The sequence below is a fragment of the Poecilia formosa genome, unplaced genomic scaffold (genome assembly GCF_000485575.1).
Source record: "Poecilia formosa unplaced genomic scaffold, Poecilia_formosa-5.1.2 Scaffold0, whole genome shotgun sequence".
NCBI lineage: Eukaryota > Metazoa > Chordata > Actinopteri > Cyprinodontiformes > Poeciliidae > Poecilia > Poecilia formosa.
This window is the reverse complement of record NW_006799939.1, coordinates 5,353,434-5,374,412: the sequence shown is the minus strand read 5'-3', so window position 1 is coordinate 5,374,412 and position 20,979 is coordinate 5,353,434. Positions and strand designations below refer to the sequence as shown.

At 42.0% G+C, this 20,979-nt stretch overlaps 1 protein-coding gene across 2 annotated transcripts in view; it reads right to left on the bottom strand.

Moving 5' to 3' along the window:
• Window positions 1-20,979, bottom strand: part of LOC103144237 (nuclear factor of activated T-cells, cytoplasmic 1-like) — a 69,458-nt gene that overhangs the window by 35,195 nt on the left and 13,284 nt on the right. For both annotated transcript variants that reach the window (XM_007561163.2, XM_007561322.2), the window contains exons 4-7: window positions 15,973-16,175; window positions 11,602-11,774; window positions 10,421-10,561; window positions 255-310 (exon numbers count right to left, since the gene is read on the bottom strand). In XM_007561163.2, the coding sequence (XP_007561225.1) occupies window positions 255-310; window positions 10,421-10,561; window positions 11,602-11,774; window positions 15,973-16,175 (573 nt within the window). The remainder of the gene's footprint in view (window positions 1-254; window positions 311-10,420; window positions 10,562-11,601; window positions 11,775-15,972; window positions 16,176-20,979) is intronic.

Below are 20,979 nucleotides of genomic sequence, written 5' to 3'. Positions count from 1 at the left end.
GCATTTGAGCATGTTGCTGCCCGTGTTGTGTTTTCAAGCAACACCACAGGCGAAAGTGTTTGTCTCCAGGACGGTACGGTGATTTTGTGAAAATTCCATTCAGGATTGCATCGACTAATCAGCGTCGCCTCTGTTTTTCAATTTGTAACGCCTTAGAGAAGGTTAAATCATCATGTGGGGCAAATGAGGAGGAGACCGAAGAAAGGAGAAAGCCTGAAGGGGGAGAAAGACTGAAGAGACAGATGGGTACTTACAGTTTTGACAGAGTCCTTGTCAACCTTGGCTTCTGTCTCCCACAGATGATGGCCGTCTGTTGACACAATAAGAACAACATGAAGACATCAAAAACTTCTATATTGTACAATCCAATAGACAATAACTTGTGGGTGGCTGACCCTTACCCTACTCCCTAACCTCTGACCCTAACCCCTAAATGTGCAGAAGATTGTTCCACAAGAAAATGACTGTCTTGGACATAACATAAGTTTTAGCTTGTGGCTTAAGATGTGGATTTGCCTCTAGTCTTAACCCTAAGAGTAGAAAAGAAGGACTTTGCTCTCCAAGGACTATATTTTGTTGGGTTAACCCTAGAGTTATGGATACGTTTAAGCCAAAATCAACAAAGTTGCAAATCAGTAAAGGAATCTGTCATAGGGAGAGTTGTCTGTCCGTCCATCCAGTTAAGTCTCCAGAAGTAAGATCTCATCCATTCATTCGTTCATCCTGACCATTACAGTTTTTGCTTGACCCAGAGATCTGTCTCCACAGCAGCATTCTCCAGCTTGTCTTGATCATTGGGATGATCAATGTCTTGGGATATCTATATATCCAGTGAGGATAGATAGCCCTTTGTTGGCAAGTAACGCACACTAGACCTGCCTTCAGGAATAAACTCTGGCCTACATAATCCTGGCAAAGTTTGCCATTTTCTGTGGTTGTCAAATCCTTAAAGTTTTCACACTGCTTCTTGCCTGACCCCTCTCCTGAGACTAAATATTCCATTGGAGACCCTATTAGATCCAGAAGCCACAGTCAGCACAGGAAGTACTTAAGAATACGAACTGACAGCATGTTGAGGTGTCAACCCTGTTGGGTGTGAGACAACCAGAACTGGCTTCTATTAAGTAAGAAATGAAACCAACAATAACTTGCTTCTGCAAGTCTGTGTCCCTAATGCATGCTCTCAGATTTGGTGTTTTGTGTCAGTTTAGATCATGACAGTTTGTTTGCCGTTTTACTTTCCCACAAAAAGCCAGAAGTCTTTTCTCCCTCTTCCCTCTCCCCCTTCATTTCCATCCTGTTGATGTAAAGAGGTTTCCCTCGCTGCTTTGAACTAAAACGTCCCTGTGAGCTACTGCAGCTGCTGCAGGCCTGTAAAGGCTCCACTCACATTCTTGGAGTTTTCCTTGTGATTTCATGGCTCGCATTGTGTGAGCAGACGATCTGGGCTCTGCTGGGGCAATCAGCGACGGTCCGCGGTGCAATTTCTTTTTTTTTATGTCCAGAACCCATGAGTCATCTGTCAAGAAGTGGCAGTGACACAGTCCGGCCTTTGTGTCAGTGACACACCATGTGAGGTAACAGCATGGTTACTGCAGCGCGGCTGCTATGTGTTAGTGACAGAATGAACAGAGCCATGGTAGGAAATGCTGCACTTCGCATTAGGATCATAAAGACAAGAGGATCAGTGTCAGTTTCCAAAGTACTGCAATCAAAGATCCAGCAGATTCAACATAATCTAAAAAAAGTATTTTTTTTTAAGAGGACTATGTTTTTCACATTAAACCATGAGTGTAAAAGCAAAGGGACTGCAGTCAAACTTGGACCGTTATTGTCGAGATGTGGTAGTGGGGGCGGGTGGTCAGCTTTATTGTTCTGAGAGAGAAAATCAGTTGATAGATCTTTCCAAAGCGGCCATATTAAACACGGCAGACGACAAAAACAGACAGTGCACAGATTAGATAAGAACTTCCTATTGCGGAACTTGGTGAAACTAGATCTGCATATGGAAAAGTGTGGCTCTCTCTGATGAAGACGACGGGGAATAGCGGCAGGGTTTTGCCTGTCGGACAACTGTGGTGTGAACGAAAGACACGGCTCATATGGCAGGTGAAAGAGAGGCACACATATATAACGCCAAGAAGCCGAAATGAGCAGAGCAGAGCAATTAGAGAGAGCACAGACACAGGGAAGGTCATAACAAGGGAGAGAGGCAGACAGAGATGAGCATTCCTCATGTTACGTCTAGAGGAACCAAGAGGGAATCTCGACCGCCTACGCTCTGGGAGACTCTCCAAGAGGGAAACCTTAGACTACAACGTCAACGCGAAGCTCCAGTCGTAAACATGTTTTTCAAACTCTTCATCTCTCTACCTCCCTGTTCATATCCCCACCCCCTCCTCTCCATTTGTAACTCTAAGTCAATTCGCCCGAGCAACGGTTGTTCAATGCTTTCCCGATCAAACCTAGAGCATCAGAAATGCTGCGGTCGGACGGTCGGAGCGCGGTGTACGACCGACAACCACAGGACTTTCCATTCACTCCGTCTTCCCTGCAACATCTGCAAAATGCTTCTGTTCCCGACAACACCTCCTCCTGCAACCAACCTCCACCCACGCGCAGTGTGCACAAACAGATGCAGACACATGCGAATGCGCAACCACAATATCCTTCACCTTTGTTCTGGCTTTCAACTGAGATTACAGGAGGTGGCGAAGCACGAAACAATGGGGCGCCGAATGCAGACCGGTAGCTTTGTCCAGCTTTGTCCCGGACCAATTTTAGAGGACAAATAAATGGACACACACTCGTATTTTGAGGTTTGACACTTGAAAGGTGTCAGTTGAGTAAAGTAGGTCCACAAAGACTAAAACCAGACATTCTTGACTCTTTGAACAATTAGACCTTGTAAGGGGGTGAGGCGTCTTTGACTCATCAGCTTCATCTCCTAACAACACTTCATCCAGGTTGTGAGCCTGGTGACAACCTGGCAACGTTGGTTGTTATAGCAACGCTCGCTCAAACAAAATCTAATTCGTCCTGTTTTCTTTGATTAGCCTGGAAAATGATCAAGAAGTGGACCAGGTGCTCCATCTGGTCGAAATGAATAAAAGATCATTATATTGCAGATAAATATTTCAGACACATGCTCTGACTCATTGCTTCAGAGGGCCCGACAGCTGACTGGTGATATATTTAACCTCATAATGAACTTACAGTTTTCGACAGCCAGAGGTAAAATTGCTTTCTAAAAAGCACAGTTTTTGTGCGTGGCAGTCTTCAGTGACCAAAAAGAGTTCAGTTCAGGATATTTTGAGGATGGAAAATATGATTCACATGCCTAATTAGGGAGGTTTTCTCGTGAAACAACCCAGATGTATTTTGCAGCCATGTCTCTCCCCCCCGCCCCTTTTTTATTTTTTTTATTTTTTCCAGATTGGATTTTAAGAAGCATTTCCCGCCCCCCTTTCCTGTTTACATATCTTGAGTTTATTTTCCATTTTATTACCTTTCTACTGCTGCTGCTGCTGCTGCTGCTGCTCCTGCTGCTGCATTGAATTAAAATGCTTCAGTAATTTTACACACACGCTCACTGCAAACACCTTGCTACCCGCGGAGGACGGAAACCAGGAGGCTGGAGGGATTCCCTGGTGACTGATTCCAGAGATACAGCTGCGATCTCCTCCTAAGCACCTGGCTTCTACCAGTCTGAAAAGCTGGAGCACTTGGAGAAATAAAGGTCTGTTTTAGATCCAGAAGGATCTGTATAGATGAATTCCTGACAGTAGATTTATGATGGGTTTAGATTCAGGACGTCAGTTGTTGTAAAGTGTTTAACGAGAAAGGTGTGAGGTGACTTGACCCGAGACCATGAAGGCTGAAAGAGACGGGGCTCAGGGTGGTTTATCTGGGTAGAATTGGATACAAAAATCATAAGATGCTTCGTATTGGCTAGCACTCATAAGTGGAGAATTTTTCAATTCAAAAGCAGTTTCCATGAACCATAGATTCGCGCAAATTGAAATGACTAAAAATAAATTAGCTTGATGGAAACAAGCCAATTTAGAAAAACTATTGTTTTTCTTTGATTAAAATTTTTTTTGCTCTATGATGAGGTGGTTTTTCAGCTGAATAGAAATAAATGTATTTCCTAATTGAGCCACGTGATCAACAGCCGGACATTACTGCTGGCGGAAATGACAAAGAAGACAACAGGAAGTATTAGGGTTATTAGTATTTGGTTTTATTTGCTTGGGACAGTGGCTCCACAAGTGTGTCATTTGAACATGTTGATTCCATAACTCTTCCGCAAAATCACAGACTACAATTTCCCCAAAACGCCGCAAACGTAGCCACTCCCAAGAACAAATGGCTAATCCAGAAGCACCAGCAAGAGCTAATTGGCTACAGCCTGAAGAGCGGAGATCAATAAAATTGTAGATGCTAGCTTCTGTGTTGGCACTAAAACAGTTTCTACTCTGCGTACTAATGCGTATTAAGATATATTTGGTGTTTGAACTATTAGAATAGGCAGTTATAAGCTTTTTTAGGGAGTGGGAACTCAAGTATTTTCAGAATCTAGTTATTCTTTAGCCTTTCAAAAACCAGTCCTTGTTCAAAGTTACTTGCTTTGTACAGAGGGCCTGCACTGTCTGCTATTGAGAAGCTGTTGCTGCTAAAGTTTAAAATTTTATCCAATTGCTAACATTTGCGTCCGTGACATATGTAATGTGCCAGTTTGACACTATGAAGTCACCAGAAATCGCCTGCGCTGCAAACAACCATCCTCCACTGTGAAGAGAGAAGTGCCAAGCCGAACCTGATGGTTATTACTAGGCCTTGAGAATGGTGTTATGACTGGCAGCCACATTGGTTTTGATATATATTTAAAAAAAGAAATAAAAAAAAGAAAAAAGAAAAACTCAAGGTCCACTGCTGTAAAATCTGCCATAAAAACACTTATGTTTTTTTCACTTTAATTGAAAAAGTCTTTTTAAAAGTCTTCTCATTCGTGTGAAGCTACCGTTATTTAGCAAGATGGTTGCCCATGGCAACATTTGTCCAAGACCCACCACCATGTATAGATACACCCCAGACAGCAGTGTTTACCAAGCATTAGTCCAGAATTAGCATCATAAATCATGCCCTGGTCAGTGTAGTCAGATGACGATGCCAAAGCAGAGTCTAGACACACCAGATGTACAACACCTCAACCAGCTTGTCTGCTGTTTAGACTTGCCCGTGGTAGCTCTCTGAGTTGAATATAAACAGCCTTTACTTGAACTCTGAAAAGTTCTTCCAGCAGGAAATCATGATAACTGAGTAACATTACAAAGATTACTGCTGTTCTAACGCTACATAGCAAAGAGCCTGAGGGAGACGCGGTCTTCACACTGCTGCAGAACCAGGCTGTGTGGCGCTCCAGAGCTGCAGGCAACACTCCAGTCCAACAGACTTAAAAACTATCCGGCTCACCAGGGAATTCCCTCCCCTCCCCTCTGAGTCAGAGAGCAGGCTTTCCCCGTCTCTCTCTTTCTCTCTCTCTTTCTCTCTCTCTCTCTCTCTCCCTCGCTCTGTTTATCTGTCAGTCTCTATTTTCCCTGCCTCTAGCGCTCATTCCAGCTGTGGAAAGCGGGGCAGGCCAGAACACACACAGCAGTAGGTGTGCCAGGTATGTCTTCCTTCACCTGTGCCAGGAGGGCGGTTTGGACAAAGCTGGCACAAAACAAATAACAGCAACACCGCGAAAGCCGAATCCAGCTCCACAGAGCAAACGCTGACGGAAAGTTTAATAAATGCACAAGCTGTGGCTCTGCAGAAGAATTTCTTTTTCATTCCATAAAAGGGGAAAGCGAAGGAGGGAGGGGGCGGGGGGAGACGTCTTGATGAAAAAGCGACGAAACGGGGATTGCTTATATAGGAGCAGAAACAAAGACGTCAGGGTCTGGATTTCTTTAGTTTGCGGTGATCTGCCTGTTAGATTTATCTGATCTCAGTTTTACGAGTCATCAAAAGATGACTATGAATAAACTTGATGGGAAAACTCAAAATTCACAGCAGCATATAGTCTCTCTCCTCACACACCTGGAAACAAATGGGCAGCCTTTCTGAAGAGGCCCTGCCGCCTTTTTCTACCTTTTTCCTTCCTTCTCCTTTCTTTCCAAGAGCTCAGGATCCGCTCTTTTCCGCTTCTCCCCTCTGCGGGGAATCCTTCGGTGGATGACTCACTGACAACACTTCCTCCTGAACAACACAAACAGGCCTGCAGGCTAGCAGCTAGAGTGTGTGCTGGCGTACACAACGGCATCAGCACAACAGATGCACATCCAGCAGATTGGGAGAGTTTGCATCAGTTATCCTGCGGGTGACGGAGGGAGTGGGGTTGGGGGTGCGACGAGGACGGATGGGACGCTTAAAGAAAAAGTAATTATTTTTCAAGCCGCATTAAAGGTTTTCCTGCAGCAGCAACGGGAATAGCTCAGTTTATTTGATACTGGGGGGGTCTCATGGGGTTTTGGGAGGACAGACATACAAAATAAAACCAAAAACAAAGAAGGAAGGGATGTTTTATCTGCATGAATGGCTAAAGAAGTTCCTCGTTTTGAGATTCCATCATCGCGTCACAATGTCTTACTAAATAATTCATGACCCTTGAATTTGAATTGAAGAAGGGGAAAAAATCTGAAAAGTGTGGAGTGCATTTGAACAGACTCAACTTGAGTAAATAGTATTTTTGCCTTTTGGGATATGCTTCTAATTTAGTTGTTTTCCCCCCAATCCTCCAGGATTCAACTGTGACCATTGAGCAGCTTCACCACAGCATAATGTTGCCACCACTGTGTTGCACTGCAGGGGTAGCTGGTCACAGTTAGCTGTCCACCACAAACAAGTGAAACTACGGCACACCTGAAGGCAATCTGTTTGCACTGGATTTTCTTTAGGTTGGTGTTTCAGAATAAATGGAGATGGATACAAATGACCACCACACTTTCAGGATTTTTATTTGTAAATTCTAAGAAAGAAGAAAAAAATACTTCCACTATTTTTTGTTTCATAACATCCAAACAACAACAAATAAAATCTGCTAATATTTTTATTTTATTGCAATATTTTTACACTAATATTCTGGAGCTACAAGCAGCAGAAAATCTGTGAATAGGTGAAGTAGGTGGGGTCCACTCTATGTGATGAACAAAATTTGGTAGTAATTATTTACTTACTTTTATTTGACTAAAAAAAATTAGGAGGATTTTTTCTATGCTGTACTTTTTTGACTTGAACAAGCTTATTATGAAGTATTGCTTCTCTTAAGTAAAATTTCTGAATACTTTGCCCACTCTGAGTAACTTCACTGAATAAAGAACAAGCTTATTTTAACCAAAACTCCACCAGACACTGACACACACCCCACAGTTTGTACTAAAGTTTCAAAAGTTTTATATTGAAAGAAATTGATTTGGAAAACTGTTTATATTTGCTTGGTTTTGTTATTTCGCAACAAAATCTGTAAATAATTTCAGTAAATAACATTTAGAGAAATACTTACTGTTGACAGAAAGCCAGTTGTGTAATTATTCTCAAGACTCGTGTATATTTTAGACCGTTTCTTCCTTTAACCACTAATTGTTAATGGGACAATTTCGTAAATGTTTCTGGTATTTTTAGAAAATCGGCGCATTTAAACAAACAAAAAAAAATGCAAGCATTTATGATTCATAGTTGGCCCATTAGCACTAATGAGCTTTTGAGCTGCCTGTGATCTCGCTCTGACTCAACTTAGATGACTTTAACTGCGAAGGATTTTTCACACACGTTGGACCGAGACTCCCCCAAAAATCCATCTGCTTCTTCGTAGGATCTATGGAACATTCTGGAAGGTGTTTATTGGAGTCAATTTCGGAAAGTGAGCAGCCATTCTGACCTTCGATGGCAGCAGCAGTAAATGGCTGTCACCACTGTGGCAAAAGCAGTGATTGGTTTCTGTGCCTTCCAAGGGGTTTGGCTGCGCTCGAATGCGTGTGTCTCTTTGCGTGTAATGGTAACTGTCTGAGAGAAATAATCGTTGTGGTGCGACGCTTTCAAGCGCTCATTTAGTCATGAACTTTTCCAGGAGAAAATAAAACCAAAAGTTACAGAGAAATGTGTAAACCAAGTCGACGTTGTTCTTTAAAATCATTTTGATTTTGCTCCTCTGACGCAGAATGAAGGAAATCTTACTGCAAAACTTTTAAAAATAGGATTTTTTTAATGATTTTTTTTTTTTTTTTTTTACATAAAATGCCAAAATGTTGGAAAATTTTTTAGTCAAAAAGCTACATTTACTGAAGTTATTATATGTGTATGTGTAAGTCTGTAATGGGCTTTTTAACTCGGAGCAGTAGGTCATTAAAGTTTACATAAAATCAGTCTCAGTAGCAAACCAATAACCCTCTTCTGATCTCTCTAGTCAACGCCGAGACCGAAAACAAAACTGCTGAGCCATCAACAGCAGACCAAAGCTTGGGGATCCCAGCGGAAACAAACTCCACACTGGCTAATGTCTTTACCAGGTATCAAGGATAGAGGTAAGAAAAACTGAATATTGAGGAGGGAAAACAGAAGAACAGAAGGAAATGGGGCAGAAGTAAGAAGAGTGAGTGAAAGACAGGAAACACAACCCTAGAAGGGGGTCATAGGGCTCAGACAGCAGGGCATGTATGTAGAGTTTGCACTCTAGAAACCCTCCATCCCACCCACTCCATGACTGAGACAATCCAGGAAGGAGACCCCACATTACCAACATTCAACCCCTTCCTCTCAATACATCACGACTTCCTTATTTCAACCCCAGATTCTCCAGAATCGACCTTTCAGACAGGGAAAAGCTACAAGAATATTCAAATAACGAAGGTTACAAGTTTTGAAACCTGTTTTCTGTGTAAAATCAATCTAAAGTGCTGAAATAACTTTGCATATCAATTATGGAAGAGAGGTTTTGTTGTGCTGCTGCTGCATGTTTGACATAAGTTGAAAAGGTGTGTGTGTGTGTGTGTGGAGCTAGCTAAATGTTATCTGAGGTGTATGCAGACACCTATCTGCCCTACCCCCAAAAGTACAAACAGCTGTTAAAACCAGAAAATAGCAACTAGAGCAAATTTTCCATCATCGCTTTGGCACCCATTCTAGCAAGGTGCCCCATAATGGTTTATACCCAGTTTTTGTGCCACAGTGTGAGCGGGGTTGGGCATTTTGAATATTATTGTTATTTTAGTTTGTTTTCATTTACAAAAAGCTATTTATTTTTCATCTTTACCTGCACAACAATGGGCTGAACAGATGATAAACACAAAAGGCATCTCACAAGTTTGCCTGATTGAAACAAAAAAGTGCATAATAGTCCACATTTTTGGGTTAATTATCTTTTCTTTGTGTGTCTGTATATTCCCAAACAGAAAATGACAAAAATATTTCTCTATTTGGCTGTACCAATATTTACTTTTCAGTGAAAGTCTCCTTATCTTTGTGGTTCTTCTTACTATCAGATTACATTAAAAACAAGGAAAATATGATGTGATAAAAGATGAACATATTTTTCACGTCTGAATCCTTTTTCAAATGCCTTCCATTGGTTAAAAAGCCAGTGAACCAAATGCTAATCAATTTCTTTGAATTGCGGTGGAGGGCTGTACAAAATCCCTCTGGACACCACTGACTTAGAGGAACTGTGTAAATATGGTCACTCATTTGAATTCCTCATCAAAAAAACCAATCACTTCCTGACTGATTATGAAAAATCAAATTTGAGAAAGGGTTTAGTCAAGGCCTTTGAAGTCAACATTATGCCAGTGAGCACAAGTTTAATTTGATTTTCTTTTTGGGCGCAATCAAAGCATTGTTCATGATCATCAGTCAGTCAAAAACAAAGTTCATTTCTAATCGTTCCCTCCACCCACGACGATGAGAAAAAAAAGAAAAAGAAAAAGAAAAAGGAGAAACAAAAAGGAGCAGCCGCTCTTTGCCAGACGTTCACCCCGGTTGCTCTTCGCCACAGCTGGCAGAGTGAGTGGAAGGGTTAACTGTCAGGAGTCGGGGCGGTAAGTGAAGACAGAACAGCACGGCAAAAAGGAAAAGTGAGAAAAAGAGATATTGCACATGCCCTGGTCGTGATTCATTCCTCTACTTGTGGTGAGGACCAAAGAACAGGCAATGGAAACTTCAGCAAATGTAAATACGCTTTGGTTAAAAATATAGTGGCCTAATGCGCACCACATGTTGCTTTCTGGCAAGTCCTGCTCTATTTTGACGGGAAGAAAGACTTGAAAAAACACAACGGAGAAGGAGAAGGAGAAGGGTAGAGACATTTGAAAGAGACATTAGAGGAAGGGGGGAAATTAAAATGCAGGGAACACACAGTCTGGGGAAGGTTTGCGTCCAGCTTTACCCTGTGCCTTCTCCACGAACACCACCTTGGACTCGGGGAGGAAGTTGAGGCCGCCGAGGAGCATCATTTTGCCTCCGGTGGCGGGATAGCTCTCCACACTTTGCTTCTCCACCAAGGGAAGCTCCTGAGCTGAGCGCTGAGCTACAGGACACAGAGACACACACGCACACACACCTTTCAGTATTGAGTTCAAGTCCATGTGAACACACTTGCAGATCACAATCTACGCCGAGAAGAGCATGACCAGGACACGGCCTGTAAAACAGCAGCTTTTCATTAAGAAAACCGGCTTATCAAATTTATTCCGATGATTTCATGACCTCTTGCGAAGAGGTTTTCAGCCAACAGCTGCTTTTTTTTTTTTTTTTTTTTAAAAAGGCGTAGAATAATTCAGAAGAATACGTCCACGGTCAGATCTTCGCTTCATTATTTCCATCCAGCAGCCCGTGGCCAACCACCTGTCTCTGCTTTCACTGAAATGAGGCGAGCCGGGGGTACCTCTGACCTCTGGAATACACCGACGGGAATCACAGCCAGCCGATTGAACCGAGCGCTAATTATCACGTAGATGTGGGTTTGGCTTAGGAATTAATTTATTTTTTTAGATATTAAGGCCCCAAGCCCCCAAACTGCTCAGGGATGAGATTGCGTTGGATGCCCAACCGTGAGCTGTAACGTCAGCGGCGTCTCCTGCCGTCTTGCTTTGATTAGCTTCGGGTGCTGAGCGCATCACACGTAAAGGCAGGAGTGAATGACGAAGAAACAGAAGTTCCTCACAATGAAATCATTCAACTGCGCCAAAACTGGGGCTGGCAAGTGACCTTTGAGGGACCTTCACTAATGGGGAGCTTTTACCACAACGACTTGGGCATTCATAAAATGTTAATTCGATAAAAGTAACATGTGTTTGGCACGACGAACAATGCATCTTTTTTTTTTTTTTTTCCCCCTCCTCAGTGAATTCCTTTGATTGTATAAACCTTATTGGGTCCAGAGGTACTGAATTTGTTCCAGTAGGTAATAAAATAATGGCTCGTTTTATTGCATTGCAACAATAGATCCCACTTTTTTCTTAAGTGGAAAGCTATTGGAAGAGATTTCTTTGTTTGTTTCTGTTTGTGTGTGTGTGTGTGTGTGTGTGTGTGTGTGTGTGTGTGTGTGTGTTAACATCTCGGACTTACAGCATTCAATGGGGTTGGAGGCGACTTGTAGGGACACCGTCCTGCCATTGGGCTGGTTGATGTGCACACGGAACACCAAACGCACGCGGGTGTTTTTCCGACCGATGTCCGTCTCCCCTTTGCGCAGTTCAATGTCGGAATTGCGCAGCTTCAGGATTCCTGCGCAGTCGATTCTAGAGGAGAGGGAAGAGGGCGGAGAGCAATTCTGAGTATCAATTAATGCGCTTTGCTGTCAGTATGGATGCATGAGCTTCACTAGTTTTTATTTTTCTTCTCTTCGGGCTCTTGTGGATGCAGAATTTTGCACTTTTTAAATGATCAGACCCCTTGGCCCCAGACAGTTTACCGTGTTACAACCACGAACCTCAGTGTGTTTTACTGGCATTTTATTTGACAGACCAACTCAAAGTAGCACATAGAATAAAGTAAAGCGACAAATGGTTTCCACATTTTTCACAAATACAAAAAAAAGAGAGACCTATTTGCTATCCTAAATACTTTATTGAACTATTACAAAGCCAAGTACAAAGTTTCACCAATATGATGTCTCAAATATTGGTTATTCTTATTTTAAAAGGTCACAGAGATTGGATGAAGACCATTTCACATCAATTTTCAAGTCTTGCCACAGACAACACTGACTGGATAAATGTCTGGACTTTAACTGGGCCGTTTCAACTCTTAAAGTGCTTCGGCGTAAACCATCCCATTTTAGTTCCAGCTTCAGGGTTTGTGTTGTGTTTAGCTCAATCCGTCTTTCCATCAATTCTAAGCGTTGCTGTTGTTGGTAAAGACAATGAACCCTGTGGAATGATGCTGCCACCACCATGTTTTACAGTGGAAAATTACATTTTCAGTGACAATGTATAGTGTTAGCTTTCGACCACACTTAACATTTTCTACATAGGCCAACATCTTGTCCTTTTCCTTACATTTTTGGTCGGTGATGGAAAATCCAAATAAAACACACACAAGTTAATGGCTCTAATGTGACACAATGTGGAAAAAGTACAAAGAGTGTGAAAATTTTTGAAAATTTTTGAAAAAAAACTCTACAGCAGCAGATGAAATGTAATAAAATTATTAATTTAGAGCTATTTTCATACTATAAGGTAATTTTGCCATTAGAGTTTCAATATATTTCCTTGGTTTATCTAGTGTTCTAAGCATTGATGGGGAGATTATCCTCAGAAGCTAGTATCCCTTTTGTCCTTTCAGGCCATTGAATTCATTCATTCTGCATATAAACTGTTGTTAATCATTTCCACATGCAGCAGCAGACCATTCCCTCAGCTGTCTGTCTATATTTATTTCATTTTACAATTTGGGAGGTAAAGAGCTAAAGTTTCTCCCCTTCTTTTTGGAAGGGGAAAAAAAAAAGTTTTCTTGCCGCCATTTATAAATTGAAATATAACTAATCCGGCTGGTAAAAAGGGAGGGAAAGCAAATGGGATATGCTCTGGCATTTTACTTGTGTTAAGTGGTACATTTTCGGGCAGTACTCCTGGAACATGGCAAATGTCAGGGTTTGCACCACCTTTTTTTCCCCCGTGCTTTTGGTTTGTACAAAACGAACAAGGAAAAAACTGAAATGAGGAGTCTAGACAACCGCTACTTATCAGATTTACACAATCTGGTGCTCGTTACCATGTAGCATCAGCCCCAGCATTAAAATCAAGTGTCTTTTCCTTTGCTTATAGAAACTAATGAGGAAATTACAACTTAACTAATCAAATAGAAATTAAGAGAAAGCATAAAAGCAACTACAAATCCTCACAAAAACAAACAAAAAACAAAGCGGACAATATCTCCCAGTTTTCGGATTAAGTTGAAGCTGCGTTGGTTAGGTTAGCTTTTGTGTACCAACAGACTGTCTTTTGTTTTTTGTTTAGTTTTTTTTTTCAAGAGGAAAGGAGGAAAACCGAAGCTGTCTGAAATTGCAGCTTGCTACCTTCTGCATCCCACACAACAAGCAAATTATCGCCGGCAGATATAAAAAAAAAAGCTGTCTGATCGAGGTGGCTGGTAAACATCTCAGTGGAAAAAGGCAGTTAAAGGCCTTTCTTTATGTCTGTCAGAGGAAAGCAGAGGAAACTTTCACTCCTCTGCTTTCGGCCTGAGTGTGAACGTCAAAGAGGAAAATAAACTTCCTCTTCAGAAGCCGTTTTTTTGTGTGTGTTCTTACTTGATTGTTAATCAAACCAGAGGAGACACATTAACTCGAACAAATAAGCAGTGCACGGAAGTGTGTGAGTTTGAGAAGGATATTGTGGTTCTGTTGGACATGACACGTGGAACTAACACCAAAAAATGCTTGAAGCATTAAACTACCTGTCCTTGTTTTTTTTTCCCCAACATGTTTTTAGAAGAAAAGAACATGTAAGTGGCAAAGGATAAATATAATGCAGAGTAGAGTAATGACCTTATTTAACGTCCGATCCAGTGGGTCATCCCTAACACAGGGTTCTGGGAACAAGTCCAAAACATATTCCCTGCTGCCTTGTCTGAAAGGAGCCTCTGGAAACGAGCTGCTTCCTGGACACAACGTCGAGTTCTGCTTTGACTTCCTCCCATGTCCAAAAACGTGGATGTCTGACTCCAAGATGTCCACAGAAGAGTGTCCGTCTCCAACAAGTTCTAACGTTTAGAAGGCCATTTTCACTAACACGTCACGTTTGTAAGTGGTAAGTAGTATGCATGCAAAATAAGGCTTTTATCTCTATTTCTTTTCTTTCTTTTTGATTTTGTGCAGACAGCACACCGTGAAATTAGTTGATGAGTGGAATCAGTTCACTTCACTCTTGATCCGTCCTGATCGGAAACTAAGAATCAGAGCGTCGGTGCAGTCAGTGGAAGAAAATAAAAGATTCCAGAAGCACAGTGTTTTTCTTTGTCTGGACATCTCTGTGGTGTGTTCAGGTTGCTAGTGAATCAGATAATCATAAGCAGAAAGCTGAACGCATGATAATAGTGTGTTGTTTTTTCACAGTTATGATAAATCACACCAGAAAATACATACAGAAACTGGTGTTTATGACCAAGCTAATTTTTTTAATTTTAGCTTAAAATATTCACCTTGTAATTAACGTGAGGTGTAATATTTATAAAATACAGTTTAACTGCAGAGCTGTGTAATTCTGATTGCTCTCTCTCACACGTAGTGAAACTTTAACTCTGCTTCATATTTAAATAATTAATGGTTACTGCTGAAAGTTTCCTGTAGGCTCCTGTAGAGTTAAGAATAAATGAATGATTTAACAATAACGTAATTGATTTGACATAATGGCAAATCAGAGCGTTTTGCTCTCAAATATTAAGCTTTGACTGTGCCGTCTTGTAAACTGGAGGATTTTACTACGTAGTAGATTTTAGGTTATGAAGAGTTGCTTTACAACTTTTGACTGTTTTAGAGAATTGTTGTTTTTATTTTGCTGTGAATATTCCATCTTTTTCAATTTTGTGAGAAAGTAAATTAAACAAAAAGTGAAATGAGATTTACCTGAAATCTCACATTAGAGTTTTACAAAATGGGTAAATGGAAACTGGTGCAGAAAGTTGTGTCTCAGAATTCACCAACAAGTTTCTTCAGCTTTTTCTGCCACATCTTAAATATATCAGTTTTGCAGCTGTATTTGCTCCACCCCAAAATGCTTTCAAATGTGAAAAAACGAAACACAAAGCAATGAAAGTTGTCATTTAAGAGTACAGCCCACTTTATAATCTTCATAATCACTGGTAATATTTGTGAATTTTTAGGATTTGTTTGATCAGAAGATGGTTTGACGTGGTAACTGTCGATCAGCTGGTATTTCATTATTGACTTGGATATTACTTAATAAAACATTCAGATTATGAGAATGTATGTGAGGATTTATCCAGTAAAATGTATACTCACATTAATTCTTAATACTGCAGTGGTTCTGACAGTAACGGCATGTTAAATGGACAGTATTTTTTTTTCCCAACACTTGTTACTTTGGTACGAATGTTTTGGCACGTTTATCTTACTGTCATATATTAACACACTAGCTGACATTAATGTAGTTGAAGCACTTCATACTGGTGGAATGGTGACTGTATCCTGACCTTTGCAGTGCCTGTTTTTACATGTCGGGCAGAGTTAGTCAACCATGAACTGTGTCGGCCTTAAAAACTGTGCACCTCAAGGGGTTGAGAGGACAGAGGCCTATTTAGAAATATGTGCTATAATGATCACGCGTTGTGTTTGTATGGCTGAGCCATAAAAGACGGCGCCAAATGAAGAAAAAAAACAAAAAAAACAACAAAACCATTGAGTTTTTGTTCCCCATATTTCTTTAAGAAGAAATATGGAGAAAAGGTTGGTTAGCAACAGAGTCTCCAAGCACTCACATGGCTCTCATGTTGTTTTCTGGCAGCAGAGGGATCTCCAGGATCTTGGTGTTGGATTGCATGACTTCGTGGCTGGCAGTGGAGACGGTTTTGCCGGTGATCCGGTGGACCTGGTAGAAGGCATGCGGTCGCAGGAGGCGATCGTCTGCGGTCCCGATGAAAAGCTGCAGGGTGAGCGGCTCGCTTTCCATGTAGCCGTAAAGCTGGCGGGGAGAACAAAGAAGCCAAGGTAAGAGGAAAACGCCAGCTGTCAGGACCGTCGCCTGAGGCAGCGTCAAAGATAATGCAAACATCCCTGATGGACTCCAGTAAACTCCTAAATTTCCTGTTTTCACCCAAATATTTTATTGGTGTAATCCAGGCTATGGGTTATGCTTTTCAGTTGCCGCTTCAGTAGTACTACTGTTGAACATGATTTATTCTGACTCATTTTAAGGATTAAAGTGTGCTGGACTGAACTTGTGTAAGTCAACCCAGGCCTGGGTCACTCCATACTGGACCCGGGACCGGGTTTGGAAACAAACCCAAGCTGGGTCGCTTTTAACTTGCCACATTTTTCAAGTGAGGAAGGTGGCACTAAAACAACCCCTCTATGCAGTACAGCATCACCTGGCCCCTTCTGCCTTCAGGCAGTTATGAACTTGCATTATGATTTCCATTAAAGCTCAGAGACTGTGTCCCACTGTGATGAAAGAGACTTGTGTATCGGTATCACCACTTCAAACGACTACTGCTTCCTCTCCTACGCCTCCATTAGCTGCTACTGCTCGACTAATAAAAAGATCAAATATTTGTGAAAAGGTGGAGAGAACCTGCTTGGTCACGCACCGACTGAAAATCACTGTTAATTTCAGGAATCCAGGGGTAAAAAACTTTTTTTTTTTTCACCATCTAGCTAGCGTCAACGTGTCAAAACTGACAATTTAGTGTGACGACAATGTTTTAAAATAGAAATATGGAGACAGTGTTTCAAATTCTTTGGGGGTGGTTCAAAAACAAAGTTTGTGAGTGATTTTTGACTGAGACAATTTACTAACCACATGATTTGGTGAAACTGGAGGTAAATGCCACAGACCTCCCAGGATTTACATTTTCACTGCAGTGCAATGTTCCCAGGTGGTTAGAAGAGTGAATGTTTTGTGTGGTCAGAGATCTCTCACACCTCAGAAGGGCAGCGAAGCTGTACAGTCCATCAGGTACAGTAGACCCAAAAACTAACGAGAGTAGTCTGTCAACATGCGAGCCCCCACGAATCCATGCAGGTAGCACTCTCGGCTGCTCGAAAATATGCTGCGGGAGATGGACTACTCAAGACCGGGGCTTGCAAAAGCCGGGACTCTGACAAAATCCCACAAATTGGTCAATTACCAAGGCATACACCAGTGCTGCCACAGACAAATTTTCTCTGAGCTCCGTCCGAGTGAAAACAGCAGTAACGTCAAATGGAATAAAAAGACCCCAGTTGTTTATCTACTGGAATGACTCATAGAGCAAAATGCAGGCCACATGTAACCTATGACATAATCTGATTAATTGGTTTATAATTACCTTTAACGGGGCAGCCAGACCAGTGGTTGTGAGGAAGAGTGATATGACTGGAGGGCTGTCGTATTTAGGTCTTTGAAAAATTAGGGCTACAATTCCATGGACCTGTAATGCTTCTGGTTCAGAAACAAAGTTGTCTGAGAAGGGAAACTTACGCCGACGCTAAGAATAAATGTGTGCTGTCTAAAGTTAATGAGATAGCTTTTGGACAAACGGCAAGTTTGAGTGTGTACCTCTTTCTCTTACCAAGTTTCCAAATTAATCACCTTGAATAAAAGCCATTCAAGTCAAGTATATATCCATATGCGTCGGTGATCTAAGCACCAGATCTTATCTGGTTTTTCTCTCTGATTCACCAATTAAGGAATCGTATAGCAAATAGTAAAGCTGTAGCTGTCAGTCATCTCCGCTTCCAGCTTTTACTTCTCTAGCATCAGTAGTGTCTCTAGCAGCTGTGTCGACCTGTGAGAGTCACACATGCTAGTCATCAGTGAGTTAGGCCGAGGTCAGGAGCTTCTTGAAGTCTTGGCATCCCAAGGGGCCACTTCATCTGCGCGGTGATCTCACCGACAGGCCCTGCTCGCCTTGTTATATTTTACTTATAGTGTCACCGGCAGCAATTATGAATACACACACATGCTACCAGTTACCGACGCGTTGACTCGCACGAGGGCCACGGCGACGCGCGAGATGCAAATCTGAAATGTGGGAGCGTTAAATGGCGTGACGTGGTGTTTTGGATTAATGAGACGCGGTGCAGCTGGCCTGCAAATCCGTGCCGTCTGTCACTTTTTCACGTATGGATTTTCATCTTGGGGGTTTGTCAGTGACCTTCAGCCGTTGGCTCAGCCGCCACATGGCTGCAGGGTGGCCCAGAAGAGAGGGAGGACAGAGGGAGCAGTTTGGGCTGGGTGGGGAAGGGGCTCTTGTCTTTTCACCCGTCTTGCGGTAAGACACTGTGATTCCGGTATCAGGACTCAGAACCTCATGACCACATGGGGGAGAGGAAGTGATTAATGAGGTCAGATAGTCCTATAGTGACGTTAGCCTACCCGGCAGCTAGAGAAAGCAGTCTAGTCCCCCTGGGCGACCTCTTTCAATTCTTTTTCCATATGTGCTCCTGCTGACCCTCTACCTAAAGTCCTGTCTCTGCTTCTGCCGAACCCCTCTGATGCTCAGTCAGCTGCACATCGCAAGTAGAGTACTTCTTCCTTTTATTTTGAGATGAATTTTTTTGTATTTGTGTCCATTGGCAACTGTGAGGTTGACTTGAGAAGTACTAATTTCAACCAGATGAGATTCTTATGCTTTAATTGCAGCACTATCTGGCAGAGTTGTTGCATAATTATTGTGAGAAAATCTAAACACGGTTTAAATAGCGCTCGCATTTGGAACAGCGTCTGAGAACTTTGTTTTCAGCTAGAGCTAGAATAAAATGCCCTATAAACGTTTTCACATTTTGGTCGTTACAAAAATAAACTTCATTGTGTTTTAACCCACAATGGCAAACCCAAAGGTCAACCATAACCTCAGTCTGTTTTCCAACCTCTAACAGGTTCTCTTCTGTATGCCACTCCTATCATCTTCCCCTCTAATCCTATTAGGTTATTTGTCTATAGACAGGTATGTTGTTCCTACCACCATGGATTATCGCTGAGAATGGTGTGTTCAGGTGATTTTTATTGTTGGTTTTGTACCACACACAATAACTTGCATCCGCGGCAAAAAAATTCAGTTTTGGTTTCATTTAATGAAAACACCTACCGAATAAATTGCAGTACAGCTTTTGGGAAAACTGCAAACTCGTGTTCATATAACTTTCTTTCAACAACAGCATTCTGTTTTCTAGACAGGTGAGATCAGAAGGCAGCTGGTTCAACTGAATTTCTTTCAGTGGTCTCAGATTAGGGATGGGTGAAATGTGGAAAAAAAAATCCTCTAAAGTCTTTTGAGAGACACTGTGTACCTCTCAGTGACATCCGGTTTTGATTGCTCCATTGTCATGCAAAACAGCTGGGGTTAGAGTTAAATATCACACGTTAGCAAATGGAACATTAATTGACTAACAGTAAACACATGTATAGTCTGTGTCAATCAAAAGAACAAAAAGACATGCTAAAGCTTTTCAGGGCAGGGCATCCTGTATTTTCTTTAGTAATAGTGACATTTAAAGCGCTGCCTGCACCTGGCCTCAGCAGTGAAGATGAAACATTTCAACATGTTAAATGTAATGACTCAGAGCTAAATTAGTTATGTCTGTCCTGGCTGGAAATTGATTGTGAATACACTCCACAGGCGTGCAATGCGCTGCCGTCTCTCCCTCTTTAGCGATTCCTTTCATCACCGCCTGGAGAAATGTCATGACTCGTAGAAGTCCACGTGGCACAGAGAATCGGGGGAAGAGGAGTACTGGAAGTAGAAGGGGGTTGGGGAGTGGTAACTGGGGAGAAATGCAGCGGTCGGTTTAAGCTTTTTCCTATTATCCCAGACTCTCCTCTGTCAAGTGCTGACACACGCACGTTGCCAGCCTTCGCTGTACCCAATTAAATATACACTCATCCAAGTTGTCTCTCCTTCCAGACTTTACACCATCGCCTGCCTGGTCTAGTCACATCTCCCGTGCCCCATAATGAAGCAAAGCAACATATGCAATCCTTTAATGTGTTTCGTTTCCATGGAGGCCAATGCCACTCCATTTATAAGCAACCGAGATTCTATAGCCATTACAGTTTTTGTGGAACCGAGTGCTTTAGTGTTATGTCATCAAGGGCTCCGTTTCAAGCAAAAGCCCACGTCTAGACTAGTGCGGGTCCAAATTCCCTATAAAAACAATGGCTTTGTTACCAGAAAAACCTGCCACGAGGAACCTCATCCAACCCTACCAGAGGTTTTTTTTTATAATGGAGATGATGCATTGATGATCACTGCTTCTCCTCCAACCACCCAATAACGCTACGCTCCTGGTCCATGCATCATGAATGTACGGCTTTTCTGGTTATCACTTCAAACTGACGAAAACGATGCACAGCTTTCTGTACTTTTTCCACGTTATTAACTGGTAATTAGTGGTAGCCCAACACCGCTGTAAGGGAAGGAGAACCACAGTTTGCGAGTGGCATAAATAGCCCTTTGGGCTACAAATAATAGTCCTGACTAAGCTCTAACAGCACCACAGGGTAAACCCAAGCCTTTTGAATATCAAACAAGAAGCAGCAGTGGATTTAATGAGCAATTAGCCACTACAGTATAGTTTGCTGTAGATTGGGAGGGGTTTATTTGAGACATTACATAGGCGCAAAGTACCGGATCCCAAGGTGAAACCACACATGCAAAAAAAAAAAAAAAAAACTCAGCATGTGCTTGATGAGGTCTTTCATGTTGCCATGGCGGAAGCCTATGGCAAATTTCATATACATTAAAGCTGCAGAGCAAAACAGAGATGGGCATTAAGTCATGCCCGTT